General features: G+C 48.7%; 6 protein-coding genes across 6 annotated transcripts; 2 read left to right on the top strand and 4 right to left on the bottom strand.

Moving 5' to 3' along the window:
• Positions 1-3,190: 3,190 nt before the first annotated feature.
• On the top strand, positions 3,191-5,373 carry B0J16DRAFT_201134 (UV-endonuclease UvdE-domain-containing protein). Its single transcript, XM_046122969.1, has 2 exons — positions 3,191-3,897; positions 3,984-5,373. Exons 1-2 carry the CDS (start codon positions 3,316-3,318, stop codon positions 5,124-5,126), a joined length of 1,725 nt encoding a protein of 574 aa, XP_045977399.1. The 5' UTR covers positions 3,191-3,315; the 3' UTR covers positions 5,127-5,373.
• A 1,079-nt stretch (positions 5,374-6,452) lies between these two features.
• B0J16DRAFT_351571 (uncharacterized protein) lies at positions 6,453-7,925 on the bottom strand. Its single transcript, XM_046129198.1, has one exon. The coding sequence runs from the start codon at positions 7,763-7,765 to the stop codon at positions 6,932-6,934; it is 834 nt and encodes a 277-aa protein (XP_045977400.1). The 5' UTR covers positions 7,766-7,925; the 3' UTR covers positions 6,453-6,931.
• Positions 7,926-10,241: 2,316 nt separating this feature from the next.
• Positions 10,242-12,766, bottom strand: B0J16DRAFT_406796 (uncharacterized protein; the record flags this gene model as incomplete). Its single annotated transcript, XM_046132988.1, has 5 exons — positions 10,242-10,830; positions 10,981-11,334; positions 11,395-11,711; positions 11,792-12,472; positions 12,563-12,766. 5 exons carry the CDS (start codon positions 12,764-12,766, stop codon positions 10,242-10,244), a joined length of 2,145 nt encoding a protein of 714 aa, XP_045977401.1.
• Positions 12,767-14,246: 1,480 nt separating this feature from the next.
• B0J16DRAFT_276959 (uncharacterized protein) lies at positions 14,247-14,690 on the bottom strand (the record flags this gene model as incomplete). Its single annotated transcript, XM_046123779.1, has 1 exon — positions 14,247-14,690. A coding segment is annotated over one exon (444 nt), but the record flags the coding sequence as incomplete, so codon positions are not given.
• Positions 14,691-15,532: 842 nt separating this feature from the next.
• On the bottom strand, positions 15,533-15,839 carry B0J16DRAFT_276821 (uncharacterized protein; the record flags this gene model as incomplete). The annotated part of the gene is made up of 3 exons (XM_046123773.1): positions 15,533-15,587; positions 15,648-15,709; positions 15,741-15,839. The coding sequence occupies 3 exons, from the start codon at positions 15,837-15,839 to the stop codon at positions 15,533-15,535; spliced, it is 216 nt and encodes a 71-aa protein (XP_045977403.1).
• Positions 15,840-16,978: 1,139 nt separating this feature from the next.
• Positions 16,979-18,729, top strand: B0J16DRAFT_276927 (fungal-specific transcription factor domain-containing protein; the record flags this gene model as incomplete). The annotated part of the gene is made up of 5 exons (XM_046123777.1): positions 16,979-17,553; positions 17,618-17,736; positions 17,794-17,865; positions 17,950-18,028; positions 18,081-18,729. 5 exons carry the CDS (start codon positions 16,979-16,981, stop codon positions 18,727-18,729), a joined length of 1,494 nt encoding a protein of 497 aa, XP_045977404.1.
• Between the last annotated feature and the right edge of the window lie 21 nt (positions 18,730-18,750).

Below are 18,750 nucleotides of genomic sequence, written 5' to 3' on the forward strand. Positions count from 1 at the left end.
AGGGCTGCTTATGCAGCTTGACCGAAAACCTAAAGTCGTGATTCTTTCATTGGCATTCGACGTCTTTTGGGCCATGGTAGCTGCTTTCACCCAGTGCTCCATACCAAAATCAATTCTACGTAGAGTTCATTTGTTTTACGTTAGACAACTCTATACCCAATTGTTATGCCCCGCGTCGTTTGACAACCGACGAATTATTTTTGGTGAGAAATGAAACGGCGCTAGCATGACATGGGGCAGCCGACGAACTAAATCTGGGGTAACCGACGGACTATAGTTTAACTGTAACGAGCGATCCAATCTCTACAAAAACTTGTCAGTTGGTGAAACGTAACTCTAGGATAATAATAGAATGCTTTTCCTTTTAGTTAAATGCCATAGGTACAATTACATATGAAATCTAACTGTAGACTCTGGAATTGGTATTCTTCAGTCGACAAGGGTGGCCTGTCCAGAGTACCCAATCAGGAGCATAGATAAAAAGTCTGTCTTATCAGATTACAGTATAACTTATCTCTTTGAGCGGTACAAGGCAACAGAGGGGTCACGACCGGGGTCGGGGGCCAATCAAAATGATCGCGATGATCGGTACATTCCACCCACACCTAAATTGGCGTGTGATAGAGGTACCAACAGTCAGCATTGTTACAAATTGCTACATCACATACTTTGCAACCGTACCTAGTCTTCCGGCACCTCTGATTTCCTGATATCGGCTCAAGATAGCCTCCTTTTTCCTTCCTTTTTTTGAAGGGTCGAGGCTGCCCTTGCCGGTAGCCCTTACAGGCTAGGCAGGCTGAAATTGACCCTCTATAGACATGGTTGATATCTCTTTCTAGGTGTTTTTGCCGTGATTCAGTATCTTCAGTGTCTTCTTCCTTCCCTGACCGGTTTCTCTTCCTTGTGCTGCCTTCAGCGGCATACCGGTTGAAAATGGCGTTGTAAATGCACTCCTTCCAAGCTCGTAGCGTGCTATAGGGCTTCCAACGAGGGTGCCGGGTCTTCTTCTGCAAAATGAAGCTATTCGCAAGTGCGACTTCGAGGAGGAAATTCCAAAGCAGCGCCTGCCAAGGACCGCGCCGGAATCGGTGCTCGTACGTTGTATAGGGCCTTATCTGATCACCGCGGTCAACGTGATTCATTTCATCATTATACTGAGCGGCAACAGTAGGAATAGAGATTATCTTGAAGCTATCCCCGTTGAAAATCCGCTGCAGCTGTTGTGCCTCTATCTTCGTGCCTCTCTTAGCCGGCAGCTTCCTCTTTTTTAGTATGCGCTCGTGAGGGGCGCCACTGTGCACAGTTGAAATGAAGAGCACCACGCCGCTATCCTTCCAAGCGATTTGGATGACCTAGAGGGAATAAAAAGGGACAAATTAGTAAGGGAAATACAGCTAAAAGTCGTCTATACCTTTTTATCTTGCGTCGGGATCAATATGACCTCGTTATACCTCAAAGGCGTGCCGTTAGGAGCTTTTCCGGTCTCTTTTATCCGCTTCATCTCGGTGCTAATACCGCAGTTAGGGCGTGCCGTGCCTGTGGCTCCAAAGCCAAGCTGCCGAAGAAGGCGGAAGAGCTGCGGTGACGAGAAGAGGTTATCTGTGAAGACGTGATATGTCTGAGGATGCAGCCTTTTTACTAGGTGAACCACGACGCTCTGTGTATTGCTGAGAGGGATCTCGGTCCGTAGCTTTCCCTTCTTGCCAACCGGCTTCAGCGTAGGTAGGTCGACGATAACAGCGGTATATGGTGATGACTTCATGTGCCAAAGCCACCGTAGAAAGAAGCCCTGTTGGGCGATAACCCAGACTTTGAAGCCTACCGGCGTAGGCTTTCCCTTGACGAGCGTTGTCTCTTTTGATCTGCCTGTAAAAGGGACCATGCACTCATCTACAGTCAGATTAGTCCCTGGAAGATAGAGCTCGTTTGACACCTTCTGTATAAGGCCAGACCACTCTTCAGCCACTTGGAAGGTCTTTGGAAGATCACCCTCATCTCTCACATCGACTTTGGTGTAGTCAAAAGTACGGAAATACCTGTTGATCAGCTCGAACTTTAATAACGGCATGAACTTGATGATTGAGTGAAGAGGGCGCTGATCTCCTAGGCTAGGTGCCTTCCAATGGTCCTTTATCGTTATTTCCCTATAAATCCCTAGGTAAATAACGACTCCAAGCCATATATAAGCCGTTGCGGTGGAGATGCCTTCCCATTTGAGGATGCGTGAGTGTTCGGAAAGGGGGGTATTCCAGTTGTCAATAACGGCATTTTCAAGCAGGTGAGCGACCCAGCTGTTAGTGTATTTGACCCATGACTGTACAAGGGAAATAGGTATAAAAAGCTGGAATAATTCAAGTGCTTCCTTGGGCAGAGGGTTGATCTTGAAATCACGATATTCTAGGTTGAAAGGTTGAAAATCATCACCGCGGCCCTCTTCGGGCGGAAAATTAGGCACGCCGGTGGGGTCATTAGCTGCCCTCAAAGGCGGGGTATCAAAGCTGTGGTCATCTATGCTATCTTGTACCTTTGAAGAGCTCATCGTTTCAATTGCGACAGGCTAGGGATTATTTGTGTGAGGTTTTTGATGAATTTGGTGGTGAAAAATCAAGCAGCTGTCTGACGAGAACTTCACGTACCCCGCAGGTACTAGCGGGGTTAGTAAGCAAGGTGGGGCTAGTGACATAGTGACATGAGTGTTGCCTTGTACCGCTCAAAGAGATACTGATTATCTAGCCAGGATCGACGACCCAGCTATTTCACTCGAAGCCGCGATGATTTCATCGCCATCAACCGACGCAACGGTGACGAAATGCGGTCGATCGCTTGTAGGCTATTTGGCAGCTCCGACCACCTATTGCCAGCTGCCAACGACCACGCTAGGTTATAGCGGGGCTTCCCCCCCTCCCACATTCAATACGCCACAAGACTTCCTCCAAGTCGCCATTAACCTCCCTTGTACAGCCCTATCTACCCTATCATTATACCAATGTCACCCAATGCTATGCAAGACATGACGTACATTATTGGTTCTTCGGGCCAGTTCCTCCGGCTAGCACCTTGAGGTTTGAGGCTCATAGAGATACAGAGAAATATGCATACCGTATTACACCTCTAATCATGTTATCAACCTCAAACCCCCGTAACTTCAGCGCCCGGCCATAATCCTGGCAATCTACTTTCTCGCTATTATATTGCCATCACAGTTTACCAACAGCCCGTCTTGCGTTGCCTTGTGCAATTCCATCCTCTCGCCTCCGCCATTACCACCTTCTTTGCCTGCTTGCCAAAGCATCAGCACAGAAAGGGATCTTGGCTATGGCATCAAAACGAAAAAGAGCCGGATCTCATCTGCCGCTACCTGCGCCGGAACAGCCTGGCCCCCCCAGACGAAGCAGTCGAAGACTGAAGGATGTCGCTACTAATTCTACCACGACCAACGAGCAATCCTCGGACAATATGGGTATTGGCAGCACCGTCGATGTAAACTCTCCTAACGACCAAACAAGTAGCCGGAAGACAAAAATTATCGGGGACATTGATGAGAGTGCTGAGGAAGCCATGCGCGAACTAAGTAAGATGGAATATAAGCTGCAGAATGCCGCTAGGAAAGAGCGTCTCGCAGTCGAAGCCTCAGATCTTCATGTCGAGGAAGACGACAACGTCACATCAGATATCCGGTCCAAAATTCACTCTCCAGAGAAAGAAATCCTACCAACAACCCGCATGAAGAAGGCGGACCGCCTAGAAAGAGCTCCGTTGGGCGGGCATGAGGCGGAGCTTGCCATGGCCGGTAGTATCGGCATCGAGTATAACGAGGGTCTCTATCAAGTCGCAAACAGACCTCCCCCTGTCAACAGCGATAGGCTCCCCCTACCGTGGTCGGGGCGGCTAGGTTATGTGAGTGCATTCTCTTGAGGCAAAATGTTGCCACCCAACCCCTCAAGCCTAATTGGGGAGCTGTTATATGACTAAACTCTTCTTAGGCCTGCTTAAACACGTACTTGCGCAATACAAACCCTCCTGTCTTCTCATCAAGAACATGTCCACTGGCGTCTATCCTCAAGCGAGGCCAAAAGTATGTACAAGAGCTGGGATTGGCTAACGCGCGCGACATTATCAAGATGATTCAGTGGAATCACAAATATGGCATCAACTTTATGAGGCTCAGCAGCGGGGTGTTTCCTTTCGCGAGCCACGAAGAATACGGATATAATCTGGCTCCGTTCGCGGCTGACGTCTTGGCCGAAGCTGGCAAAGTGGCGGCAGAGCTTGGGCACCGACTCACGATGCATCCTGGACAGTTTACACAGATCGGAAGCCCCAGGAAGGAGGTAGTAGCCTCTTCTGTCCGCGACCTTGACTACCATGACGAAATGCTTAGCTTGCTTAAGCTGCCTGAACAGATGGACAGAGATGCAGTGATGGTCTTGCACATGGGTGGAGTCTACGGAGGTAAGGAGGCGACCTTGAATCGATTCCGAGAAAATTACGCCAAACTGTCCGACAGCGTCAAACGAAGATTAGTACTGGAGAATGACGATGTGGCATGGAGCGTCCATGACCTGCTTCCCATCTGCGAGGAACTCAATATTCCCCTAGTATTAGACTATCACCATCACAACATCATCTTTGACCCATGTCTACGGGAAGGCACCAAAGATATCATAGGGCTATACGACCGTATCAAGAAGACTTGGACAAGGAAGAGGATCACACAAAAGATGCATTACAACGAACAGACTGCCAGCGCCGTCTCCCCCCGAGAGCGTCGCAAGCATTCCGCCCGGGTCAAGACGCTTCCACCGTGCGACCCTGACATGGACCTCATGATTGAAGCCAACGATAAGGAGCAGGCCGTCTTCGAACTTATGCGGACATTTAAGCTCCCGGGCTGGGATAGCTTCAACGATATTGTGCCGTATGAACGAGAGGACGAACTACGAAAACCAGTCAAGAAGGAGGCAAAGAAAGGCAAAAAGAAGACCAATGGAGTCAACGGCGACACAGATAACGACATCGGGATTCCGGAAAGGATTGTGAGCGCAGAGGACTTTGGTATGGGAGGGCCGAATAACAGGGTGTATTGGCCAGAGGGCATGGTGGACTGGCTGCGGCCGAAGAAATGAGAGGCAAAGAAGACAAATTGCGAAGAAGAACGAGAGGCTGTAGCATTTGAATTGGCATAAATGAAGTATTGAAAGGTAAGAATGGCATCGGATGGCGTACGGTTGTAACCTTTATGGATTGGTATTTGCGGAAACAAGCAGGGACTACTCCTTTTCGCTCACGAGCCCTGCGTAGTAATTCTGTGTTCTCAACTGTGGCGGCGATTTCTCTTATACTGTAAATATACAGCGCAAATTGCTTGGAGGTAGAGGAAAAGCTTTAGCCGCACTGTACAAAAGCTTCACCTGGCCACTATAACGTGCAAAGACTTCTTTCTTTGATCTTGCAACCAAACTGTCTCCGATAACATTTATATTCGGATTCTCTCTTGAATTTGAGACTGACTTGATTGCAAGCGAGGCAAGTGGCTTTTATAACCGTCAATGAAGCAAACGAGAAATTTCTTCACCAGTTCAAGTTTCTACCAGGGGCCACCTTTCCTGACGCCATTAAGATTGTCGATCTTAGAGATCGCAATGCTGGCGATGGCATGAGTAAGCTCGGTCATTCCTCCTTCCAGTGAATTGTGCCATAAAAATATAGTAGTCCTTGAGGATGTTCATGTAGAGACGACCATTTTACTATCCATAGGCAAGACATTATTAACGTCGAAACCTCGGAATTTGAGGTCTGAAAGGCAGGTAAAGGGAGGTGTGAGTAAGCCTGGCTCGATCATGAAGCTACTGCTTTAATGTATAACGTTCATATGTGATAAGCCTCTACTGATGTAACAAAATACCTCACCCAACTACTCTGAGGAGAACATGATAAGTGTTCAATGCTAGACAGATATGCGCTTAATCCTTTGGACTGTGGTTAGATATGATGACGGGATGAAGGCAAAGGTTACTGCGTCACTCTATCTACATTCCGCAAGCTTGGGAGGCGCAAGTAGCAGGCGCTGTTAACATAATTTAAGTGCCTCAGCCCCCAACTCTCGATACTGCACCAGGTTGCGATAAGACGTGGACTAGACAACAGACACGCACTCTCTGAACCTATAGGCTGTTGTGACTCTGTGGCTTTTCGCGAATATGTGACTCGTAGCCGGAGATGCTCCGTTTCGCCAACAGGGTCCCTGTTCTGGCGGCTCTAAGGGTCTCCGCGACAGCAGGCTAAGATCGAGAGAGACGGAGTAGTCTTGAAGTTAATCTTGCAATGCCCAGACGGATGGCGTCGTTGTATGCTTGAGAAACACCTTGTGGCTCAAACCAGGCTGTCGACGTTTGACAGCGGGTCAACAGTCAAGAGTCAACGGCTATATGTAGCTGTCTGACTCAACACTTTTTTTTTTTTTTTTTTTTTTTTTTTTGCCAATCCGATCATCTCCTCGCAACCCTGAAGTCTTTTCGATGAGCGCAAGAGCCGTTCTCCTTTGGGGTTGCTGTGTGCTACCACAATTTGCCCACATCTCATTGCTCCGTGATATGGTGCCGCTGGCGGGGGGGAAGAGCAAACTCTTTCCGAAAGACTTCTTCGAATGCCAAGACTTTGTCAGGAGCTGAGGCCCACGTTCACAGGGTCCTCACAGGAGAAGAGGTCTAGGACGTTGATGCCATAGTCTGCAACCGAACGCCTGCATTTCCTATACGTGGATCTCGGAACAATTTGCCCAAGCCTAAAATGCCTCTTCCTTCCTGGGCATTGTTTTTCTTCATCAAGATATTTTTATTTCTATTTTTTAAAGAATGAAATACCGCGATAATGATGGGTTCATCGTTACCGGTATGTGATCAATTCATTTAGTCGTTGGTTATCTTGAGTATCATATAGAACCAGGTTTCCCCTCCACTAAGTCTAGTGCTGCAAAGGAGGTTGCTGATCCTGCCCCGAGTCTTGATATGTAGCGGTGCGCCTCGTCAACAATGTATTTCTGGATCCGAGAACAGTCGCAGTCGGTGTGTTGTAGGAGCCGCGTCTTGAGGTCGTAGACCTCTAGCGTCAGGTCTGCCACGCAGCTCGACAGGTGGCGGTTGATGCGCTCCATGTCCTCCGCTTCGGATTTGAGCTTCTTGGCGTTTTCTCTCTTCTTTGCACGGAGTTTGTTAGACGCGACACGGTTTCTCTCTTTGTCTCGACAGGTGTAGCCATCGGTTTCCTCCTCGGGCGAGGGGGTGATCAGGGCAGACTCGGTTTTCTGGGACTTGCGGTGGGTTTTTGACGTCTTGCCCGTCTCCTTTGATTTTGGCTTGGTTTCATTCTTGGAAGAGCATCGTCCAGATGACTTGGCAGTCGGATATTCGGTGGTGTTGCGCTTTCGTTTCCGCAGTTCGAGGTGCGATGAGGTAGAGCCGGGCGACACTGGCGAGTTGCTACGGCAGGATTGGGAGGTCGGTGACGGGTAGTGTTGGGCGGGGATAGAGCCATACTGAACAGTAGAGTAGCTGATAGCGCAGTTGGGCACGAAGTCTTGTAATTTCAATTCGTCCTGGGCGTAGGGAATCTCAGCGGCGGGGACCTGGGGCGGGCTGGAGAAAGCAGTTTTGCCTGCAGCCCACCACTGGTTCCAAAGTGGAAGATTAGATACGTCGCTGTAGGTATCCATCATCTCCTCGTTCATCCGATTAGGGTTTACAATGGGAAGGAGACCCTCGGCCATTGTGTAGGCGGGCTCGTGTAGGTTTTCAGAGGCAGAGAAAGCGACTTGTCATTTGGTGAGGGGAGCAGATCGTCAACCAGCGCCGAGCTAAGGGCGGAGAAGAAGCTCCGAGACAGCGAGGGATGCCCAACGTTATCGGTTAAGCCTGCTGTGGCGGGTGCTGTCGGCTTCGTACGTAGTTGATGCTCTAGGAAAGGCATAGATAAGGCAGCCAACATGCACAATGCGCTAACGTACTCCACAAGCGAGTGTCACATACAAGTGAGTGTCACAAAAATCCCTCATACACCTCACTTTCTATCTGATCAATTGCTTCTCAACCACCTAGCATGCCGCCAGACAATAAAGAAGCTAGAATCCTTCTAGCTCTTCAGGCCCTTAAAAATGACCCAAAACTAAGTATCCGACGCGCCGCAGAGATCTACAATGTTCACTACCGTACCCTACATCGCCGGCATAAAGGTTCCCAGTCTCGACGCGATATTATCCCCAAGTCGCGGAAACTATCTGATCTGGAGGAACAGATCATAGTTCAGTATATTCTCGACCTAGATTCGCGAGGATTCCCCCCGCGGCTGCGTGGTGTTGAAGAAATGGCGAATCGACTGCTTGCTGATCGTGATGCATCACCTATTGGTATCAATTGGGCTTCAAACTTCGTCAAGCGACAACCAGAGCTTAAGACATGTTTTCAGCGGAGATATGACTATCAGAGGGCCAAATGTGAAGATCCGACTATTATTCGCAATTGGTTCAGGCTCGTACAGAATACAATCGCGAAGTATGGTATCCGATCAGATGATATCTATAGCTTTGATGAGACCGGCTTTATGATGGGCATGATTTCAAGCGGTATAGTTGTCACACGGGCGGAGAGGCATGGAAGACCGAAATCAGTCGAACCTGGAAATCGGGAATGGGTTACAGTCATCTAAGCGATCAATGCGGAAGGCTGGGCGGTCCAGCCGTTTATCGTAGTTGCAGGCCAATATCACCTTCGCAATTGGTACCGGGAAAGCAACCTCCCGGGCGATTGGACTATCGCCACGACCCAAAATGGCTGGAAGGATAACGAGACGGGTCTCAAGTGGCTAAAGCACTTTGACCGATGCACAATTAACCGATCAGTTGGTCGTTATCGTCTTCTGATCCTCGATGGGCACGAAAGTCACCACTCGACCGACTTTGAGATATATTGTGAGGAGAATAATATCATTACGCTCTGTATGCCACCTCATTCTTCTCATCTTCTTCAGCCTCTTGACGTTGGGTGCTTTGGGCCGCTTAAGAAGGCATATGGTCGAGAAATAGAGCAACTGATCAGAAGGTCTATAACACATATTTCTAAGACTGAGTTCCTCCCGGCCTTTTATGCCGCTTTTCGGGCCACTATGACCGAGAAGAATATCAAAGGAGGTTTCAAGGGAGCTGGGCTTATTCCTTTCGATTCAGAAAGTGTGGTATCAAAACTTGATGTGCAGCTACGGACTCCAACGCCGGCTGAGGAGGAGGCTAGCCAGGCTCAACCTTGGACTTCAAAGACTCCAAAGACAGTCCGCGAGGCTGAATTTCAATCCGAATACCTCGAAAGGCGAATCAGGGGACACCACAGTAGCTCCCCAGAGTCAATTTTAGAAGCACTTAAGTCTCTATCCAAAGGAACAAAGGCAGTAATGTATGAGATGGCTTTATTAAGGGCTGAAGTCCAGGATCTTCGACAGGCGAATGAGATACTTAGCCGGCGGCGCAGGGGAAAAAGAACCCGCCTACAGAATGGAGGGGTACTAACTATAGAGGAAGGTAGGGATCTAATTGATCAGATGGATGTAGATACCCAGGTAGCGGCTGAATTATCGAGAAGTGGTGGTCAAGGAAGTTCGGCGCGACCGAGGGTTCGGCGCTGTGGGAGATGCAGGACAACTGGACATAACGCAAGGACGTGTCAGGATGGTATTGAGGCCTCTGGAGAGGAGCATAGCAATTAAAATCAATTGATTAGATAGTCTGTTGTGGTTTTATTGCGATTTATCTGAAGGAGGTCGAGATTTTTGTGACACTCACTTGTATGTGACACTCGCTTGTGGAGTACGTTATAAAGAAAGTCAAGCAAGGTATAAGTTGAGAAGGTAATATAAAAAGCTTTTTCCCCGACTATATATCTCAGATAGAAGCATAGAAACGAAAGGTCCTGCGCAATGACACAGAAGGCTGAGACAATTATGATCTGACGCCTCTTTGGAAACTCGAAAATCTTTCGTAATATATACTAGGCTTCCGCACGGTATACTCGATGCGATGTGAGTCTGTGTTGAATCTCACGTTTTGACTAGGCAGCGGCGATGTCCGCTTAACCCTGACGCAAATGCTTCAGCCTTTACTCGAATTGAGGATGCCCAGACGAGACGACAGAGAACAAGCACCTTATACAGTCAAAGTCTTGAGTTAGAGCAACTCCTTTCTAGTCCTTCTACCTGACCTAGCCATCCTTACATCCAGGTATGATGCCCAAAGTTGAGCTACCAGATTCCTCATCAACCGTCAACTTTGCAAACCGACGTATCCAGTTATCATGCGGCTGCCGGTCCGGATCGTTCGCTATACGTATGATATCTGGCGGACAATGCCTCTCCATACGTAACTTGCGCTCTTCAGTCACTTCCGGCTCTTCTTGCTGAATAGTTATGATACTCTGTAGTACGTTTGAGTCGCTAGGCATCATGCGAGTGAGGACTTCTTCAAGTAATCTTTTCGGCACGTAATAGCCCCTACCCTGATCGCTGAGACCTTTCTGCGCGATGAATAGTGTGGCCTTGGCGGCTCTGGGATCTGTATCCCCCACATCCATACTAGACACTTCTGGCTCGGAGGAATCTCGCGCCATGAGGGAATCGAGCTTGGTAAGAGCCAGGAAGGCAAGCATGGCGAGAAACTGGACCAGCATCATGTTGCCGTATTCGAAGCTATGGCGGAAATAGTGGATGCGCAGAATGGTCTCAAAGTAGGCTCTGTACTTGGCAAGGGATTTCTGGAGCTCGTCTTGATCAAGCAGAAGTGGCGGTGAGCCGCTATTGCCATATGATGTTAGGATTTCTTAAAGTTGGATGAGGACATAGTAGTAATGGAGGCTTTGGCTGATTATTAGTCTAATTTATTCTTGATGCAATGGTGAAGCGGAGGTGTATCACCGCCCCATACAAGATGAACGGTATACTTACTGTAACTTGAGTTGTGATGGAAAGACGATATGTGACGGCAACAACGGGCCTGGCAATGTGCAGTACCATGCTTCTAGCTTCTCTACTGCCTCAATGATTCTTCCTGCCCCGCTTCGAACTGCTTGATTGTCGCTTTCATTTGTTGAAGCCTGAAGCATGGCCGCGTTGAGGATGAGGCTGAATTCGACCCTGGCCTTGAAAGTATAGCGGTACTGCATTGGCACTAATACCGAAGCCGAGGGATACTTGAGCCAACTTTCGCCATACCAGTCGGGATTGAGGTCCGGATCGGGCAACGGACTTTGGGGTGGAGTTCGCAACAGCGGTGCTGTCTGGAACTGAAAGCTTAGCGTACTACATTTCATTAGCAAACTGAAGCACCACATTGGAAATGTTAGGGTTTATGTTTCATACCACTGCCAATGAAAGAGTGACCAAGCCGTAAGATTGTAGGAGTGGCGTAATTTCTTGTGCATTATATATGTTGTCGGCTCGAACAGCCCCAACCCATGAGCAATATCGATAGCCTGGACTAGATACGCTGAGGCCAGTTTATCTATACCGAACATGTTTACAACGGTATTGATGATGAGAGCAGCTTGTAGAGTCGTCAACCTTCTCTCACAGGATTCTTCGACAGCCCATAGCCTTTTGGCCTCAGCAAGAAATTTATAGCCAAGACTATTTGGATTCCAGAACTCTGCTGGTTGCGAGGGGTAATTTTGGCAGTGCTGACAGAGAGAACGGTAAGTACAAATTTTAAGAGAAGCTAGGGGATTTGTAACCTCTCACGAGATTCATAACGACTTACACATCCGACCGCTAGGATGGCGTTGACAAGAATTGGAGAAGAAAAAGTGCTAGATCCAGCCAGCATATCGTCCAAGAAGTAATCCTTATGAAAAAAGGTGAACCAATCGTATTCGTAAAGAAAGTAGGCACGTATGAATGTTCTCATCAGGTCATCGTCAGCGTTAACGGTAGTCCACTTGGACGGAACAATCTCATCCATTCTAGGATCGACAATAGAGGCTGCATGAACCGGCCTGAAGTACTGGGCTTTATACTCTTCTTCAGATTCCGACGGCGCGGGGACACTGACTTTGCCGGCCTCATCTTTATCATTCCATTCGTAAATCAAGGAGCGAATGAAAGGGTTCGTCGGAGTTTGCAAGTATGAGGGCATCAGACGTGAGTAAAGAAACTGATAGCGATATCTAGTTTCGGGTTCCAGTTGAACTTGGAGAAGGAGATCGGCTGTGCTGAGTTGGCGCGCAATGGTCTCGGCATCAGCACCGGCTCGAATGCGACGGACAATCTCGTGGGCTTCGGCCTCTGACCGAGTTTGTATAGCACGATAGACAACGGCAGCAGGATGCGACACTTGAAGCGCTTCTAACCTCTCTCTAAAATTACCCTCAGGTGTTTGCCGGTAAACACAATCGATATGCTTTGCGTGACACTGAAAACATGTCGGCCGAGCACCGTTGCACTATGCAAACCATTCAGCGCACGTTTAAATGAACCTCGAAGAGATGGGCTACTTCCTAAGGTTAGTAGATCGAGTTTAGTAGTGATGTACCTTAATTTTCCGTTGTCGACAGGACTCGCAAGCTAAAGATGTAGGAGCTCCTCTTCGTACTAAGGGAGCTGTTCGATACTCGGGATGGGTCCCTACGAGATGAGGGTGCGGAGCCGGGAGTAAAGGTCGGAGATTAGTCCCCTGACTTGATTCGCGTGTTGACAAGGTCGAAGGATCTGAGAAATTGGAAGTTTCGTTTGGCATAATGACGTTCGTAATGGCGGTTGCGGCATTAAAATACATGCAAAGTTACGGCCTCCAGCTGCTTAACTGAAATAATGATCTAGTCTCCTAGATAAACCCTTAAAGAAGCTTACAGATAAAGTCAACGTGTAATTTACTCATTATGTCCCTCATGATCAGGTAAGGGGCACCCCTTGCAGCGGTTGTTTATACAATAAGGATGATGTCATGGTGGTCACAGGATGATCCTCACATACCGCGATATTGCACCATATTTTTACACCATTGATTACATGAACCGAATTGACGTATCATATCTGCCTCAACTAAACCAGTCCGTTGTGCCGCAGCAAAGCAGAGGCACACATGGAGAGTCCCATCTATGACTGCCTGGGTCCTACGTCACTGATACACCCGAAGTTTTACATGATCTAGGAAGAGACTGAAGAAACTCCATAAGGTTAAAGCTTACCAGATCAGGATTTAGAAACGTACAAGACAGGCCTAGACGAGGGATTACTGCAACGGGGAACAACCAAGCACACACCATAGCTGTGGCATTATCACACCATGGCTTATTTCCAGTGAAGATTTTGTGATCGTGTGGCATCCTTTAATCCTGGGTTCGTGGTTGTTCTTTGGATTATCTCCTAGTGATGCTGTTGGTGGATCCTCACTGAGATCTGGATGAGATGGATAAGGTGTGTCTGTGCCACGTTTGCAGTCGCTTGGTGGCTGACTGTCAAAACCCCTGAGCCATGCCACCAGGATCTTTGCCTTGATGTAGATCGTGGAATATAGAGAAAAGCGCAACTTGATCCCAAGTTCGCCAACGCCTCTGATGTTTCTCTCCGAGGGTTAGGCTGGCCATCTCCTCACCTGGTCGTTGGCCCATCAACACGGCCCTACTGCCCTGACGCCCTAGACCGTGCCTAGGACCTGCAAGCCTCTGTAAAGCCCGGAATGGGGGCTGGTGGCACGCGCTGTGTACAACCACAACCCGCAGATTCGGACAGTCACAACATCTGGCTGATATGGTACTGACAGGAGAGAGACGTCAGACCTGGCCTCCCTTGCAAGATCCTGAAGGATGGGCGGGAAAATGCCAACCCTACGATACGGTTGGAATATTACCAGATATCCACGGTTTACGAGGAAGGAGTGACCCAGGTAACGGTTCAGTACGCACGGAAACCTCTGTTGACAAAGTCTCCCAGCGGGAAGTAAACAGAAGAGCATCTACATATACTTGCCAAAAATAAAAATAAAAACCTCCAAGGGCCTTTTCCTTAGGTTATTTTCTGAGATCCCCAAGATCGAATAGATGCTTCCCGATGCCATTCTCTTCCTGACATCCTCCTGATTGTTTAACCATTGTAATAATAAAATATTCGTCATCGTGTTAATTTGTATCCTTCGTTAAAGATTGTCATCGTGTCTGCAAATCGCATAACTACTGTTTTCTCCAGTATTCCATTCAATTGTAGTAATGCTTAGGTTATTAGGGTTGCTGGCATTGCTTTTTGTCTCCTAGGTCTTGGATATAGCGATGGGCTTCGTTAGCGATGTACTCCTGGATAAGGGCGCAGTCGCAGTCGGTGTGCTGAAGGAGCTTCATCTTGAGGTTATAGACCTGAAGAGTTAGGTCTGTCGCACAGGTTGGCAAGTCGCGGTTAATCTGCTCTATGTCCTTTTCGGCAGACTTGAGTTTTCTCTCGTCTTCTTGCTTCCTGATGCGGAACTTATTGGATGCAATTCGATTCCTCTCCTGGACTTTTCTGGTGTGGGCGTTATTTTTAAAATGCGGAGACGAAAGATTTGTCGCTGCAGCCTCGTTGATACTGCCACGCTTTTTTGTATTCTCGTGAACTTCTGCTGCTGCTTTTGTTTTCGCTTTTGCCTTCTTGGTGGAATTGCGTCCCGATGACTTTGCCGGAGCGCGCTTGAACCCGTCTCGGCGTCAATGTACTGTTCGCGATGGAGTGCGCAGTATCTTGTTCACTCACCCTTTGCGGCGCCGTTCCTTTCGTGAAACGCGAACGCTCTCGCGATGCCAAAACGATGATACTTATCTCCAGTTGCAACCCTCTCCTCCTGGCCTAACCAAAGAATACGATCCACCGTTTGTTTGCCGCCTTCGAAATCAGCGGCCCCCTTTCTTCGACTTATGACTTATCGCATCCGCCGACAACATTGACAAGCTCGAGCTGAAACGATGCCTGGAGGTATAGCACATCTGCGATCTTACGACCGATCTACCCGCGATACTGGCTTCGATAAAAGATTTGATGGAACGGTTCGTAGATACGGTGCTTAAGGACTCCACGATTAATACAATCGATGCTCCCGCATAATCCTTGGTGAACTTCGTCGTCGGCGAATGCGTCAGTATTGGTATTATTTGCGGATAGGCCTATATGCCTATAGAACCTCGAACCATTCGTAGACCGACGTCGAATAATATTATCCCTCCTTCCCCTTCACGTCCATCCCCGCCACCCACTACACCATGACCTGTGGCATGTCTACCACGCCCGAGGCCGGCCCCTCTTGTGCAGCAGCAAGCGACCGCACGAAATACTCTGTCCAACAGGGCGGTCCAATATGGCAAAGACAAGTATAAGGTACACCTCGCGGTGTGGCATGTTGGTAGACTTGTCAGGGAGTCGGCTAGAGGGATCGGTTCTATTAGGAGGTTAGATGGGGGATGTTTACAAGTGTGGCAATGATGCTTAAGACAGAGTAACGACGTACATTTGAAGCTCCAAGTCTTCAGACATTGCCTGCTTAGTTAATGGTTTTACTCTTCGTCGACAGGCTGTCCATAAGAGGATATAGATTCCTTGAATGCGGTCATGGCTGTTAACGACAGTAGCATGACATCAGGGTCAAAGCAACTTACAGCTTCTGATAAAAGCAAGCTGCCGTATCCATCAACGTGGACATAGGTATATTCCTACAAGGCTCAGCGTTCATCCCATGCGGTATAATTCACGGTAGTCAACATCATGCCACATACCTGAGGGCCTTGTGAACCACGAAACGCCGACATAAGCATAAAATATAGGTTCAAGAGTATAGGAGTTGCGCACATGACTTATAGTCATAAGAGATCACGGCTCCAGAACTTGAAAAAGATAAGTGCCGCGTAGTCACAGATGATGGGGCTCTTTAAAGAGCTCAAGGGGTAAGAGATAGTGGGCGCCGTTTTGCTACTGTTTGCCTGCCGAACCTACTATGGGTTGCCCTTTTCTCAAAGCACATTACGGTATTAGTTTACGTTAGTGATGCAAGAATGACTTAATTCTTTATGTACTATAACCCCTCAGTCTGGAAGCTGCTATAATCCCTTTCTGGCCAGCATGGGTGTTTTTATCCCTTCGCTATTCGTTCTGGAACGTTATTAATGCGGAACATTGTGTACGCCGCTCACCTATAAAAGAGTTGGTAAATCCCACGCTTATCACATTTGTTCCATTTCCTCGTCATTACCGCGTCAGTTCGCTTTAATTAGTTGTATAATTCCTACCTAGTCCCTTTTTGCACTTAATAGTGCTATACACTTACAATGCGTTCCTCGCCTCCACGTCCATCTCTCAGCGACAAGGGTTTGCCTTTAAATGTCCCCGAGTTTCGTAGGCTTCTACCAGCTCCAGTTCCGGGTCTTGAGGGTACTAGCTCTGGCTCCAACCGGGGACCATCACTGCCGTCTCGTCTCCATCCTCGAACCAACCACACAAAGATCGCTTGCGAACCGTGTCGGAAACGAAAGGGCAAAGTACGCAGAGCTCGATATATCCGTATTTCTCCTGGAGAATCTGACAGGTTTGATCCGCTAACACCTCATCTCCCGCGCAGTGCTTCGGCGAACGTCCGAAATGTAGTGATTGCATTAATAGAGATCTCGACTGCTATTATCAGGCTTCAGATCGAGATCCGCGTGTCCTAGAGCGTCTGTACGGTGAGGCGCAAGAGAAAAACACTATGTATGAACAGTTCTGCCACCTTCTGAGATGCCTGTCAGAGCGAGAGTCCAATGCTATCCTCCGCAGGCTTCGCGACGATGTCGACGTTGCCAGGATAATGCAGCAGGTGACAGACGGCGACCTTCTAGTACAGGCTAAGCCCATAACAAGTAACTCTCAGGTGAAAGTTACGGAGTCTGTGAAAGATCGTCGAGGGCCGTTGCAGTCTCCAATTTTATCCTATACCAAGAGCATGCTGTCAGACCACATGCCTGATGGATTACCCCAATTCCATGGGCTTGATCAAGTTCTCTTTACTTCAGACAACCCCGAAGCAAAGCCTCCCACTGAGGCATGGACCACAATTACCAACGACATCAATTTGGTACTGCATCTGCTAGCTTTGTACTTTTGCTGGGAGTACCCAACTTTTGCGTCTCTTAACAAAGAGCATTTCCTCCGGGATTTCCGGGATGGGCGACATAGATACTGCTCGCCCTTACTCGTCAACGCCTTGCTTGCCCTTGGCTGCCGCTTTTCCACCCACCCCATGACCAGGGCCAACTCTGAAGACTCACACTCCGCAGGCGACCACTTCTTCAAGGAGTCGCAGCGGCTCTTTGACCAGGAGACGGATCACCACTCGTTAACGACAATTCAAGCTTTGGGGATAATGTCGATTCGAGAAGCTAGCTGCGGTCGGGACTCTGAGAGTCGGTATTACGTGGGACAGAGTATACAGCTGGCCTTTGAGATGGGTCTGCATCATGCACACGACGAGGGAGATCAGGATGAGCTTTCCGTTAAATTGGCGACTTTCTGGGGCGCATTTTCTCTGGATCAGTGAGTAACCCTGCGGAACAGTAATAACGCGTAATCAGGAGGCTGACAACTGATATGTACTTAGTGTATATTCTCTGGTTACCGGCTCATTGCCGCAATGCTCCCGTTTCCCACACCTGCCATCTAAGCCTCTTATTATAAAGGATATTGAGGCGAAACTCTGGGTTCCTTACACAGACGATGGTAAGCTGCCGGCATAAGCGATGACAAAAGTTCAATCAGCTTGCTGACTCGGCCTAGGGGTGACACTGCAGCTACCATGCGAGCAGCAGTCGAATGAGCGGTCGGTATATAAATGTTTCTGCGAGCTAAGTGAATTGGTTCACCAGTCTCTGTACCTCATACACACGCCTGGAAAGTCCCTGACAGCCCGGGGTCTGTTGAACACCTTCACAGAGTATCTCAGCTGGTACGATGCAATGCCTGACGTCCTGCGGCTCGGCCATAACTTCTCCCCAGCGGTGCTGTTCGCCCAGTAAGAAAAAGTATCTCATTTAGGTAGTTTTAATTACTAATCGTCACTATAGCATGTACTACCACTTTGCGATTCTGCTTCTTTTCCGGCCCTTCATCAAACTACGCATCATCGGGTCCCAGGTGTCTCCGCGAGACGTCTGCTTAGAGGCTGCAAATGCTATCCAGGACCTCCTCATGTCCTACTCGCGGTTATACTCGCTGAAGCGGGCGCCGTCCTTCATGCCATATTTTGCGCTGGCCTCGTCTATCATGCACCTTACCATTATGGCCGCAGCGGTGCATAGGGAGGAATTGGACACGACAGAGAGAACCGACTCTCACGTCTCCGAGACCTTCAAGCAGGGCATCGCCAATCTCGCAGAAATGACGCCTTGCCACCACATTGCCGCGCAAGCCCCCCACATTCTCTGCTATCTAGCCAAGAAGTGGAACGTTAGTGTCGACGTGGACACAGGCGCTGCTCTGAACCTTGAGGAATACGAGAAGGTCATTAGGCCATCCGCTGGAAGCCTTAATTCATTTCTGCTCATTATGATCGTTGAGGACTCTATATGCCACTGGAATATGGGACAGGAGGTGGAGATGGCGGAGAGCGTGGAGAGCGTGGAGAGCCCGTTGTTTTGGCCCTTCCTCATGCAAAGACGGCCCATGCTCTTGACGGGCAAGGAGCTAGAGCAGGCGGACTTTGTGGTGCTGTGACAGCCTGCTCCTATCTTACCT

Source organism: Fusarium flagelliforme (assembly GCF_020744385.1).
Source record: "Fusarium flagelliforme strain FIESC 12 MPI-CAGE-AA-0113 chromosome Unknown B0J16scaffold_9, whole genome shotgun sequence".
NCBI lineage: Eukaryota > Fungi > Ascomycota > Sordariomycetes > Hypocreales > Nectriaceae > Fusarium > Fusarium flagelliforme.

What these genes read in the sequence shown, in the direction of transcription:
- B0J16DRAFT_201134 (XM_046122969.1), top strand. Translation starts at nt 3,316, where the DNA reads ATGGCATCAAAACGAAAAAGAGCCGGATCTCATCTGCCGCTACCTGCG. An exon ending in GGTCGGGGCGGCTAGGTTAT is followed by an intron (nt 3,898 to 3,983) that starts GTGAGTGCATTC and finishes AACTCTTCTTAG; the next exon opens with GCCTGCTTAAACACGTACTT.
- B0J16DRAFT_351571 (XM_046129198.1), bottom strand. Translation starts at nt 7,765, where the DNA reads ATGGCCGAGGGTCTCCTTCCCATTGTAAACCCTAATCGGATGAACGAG.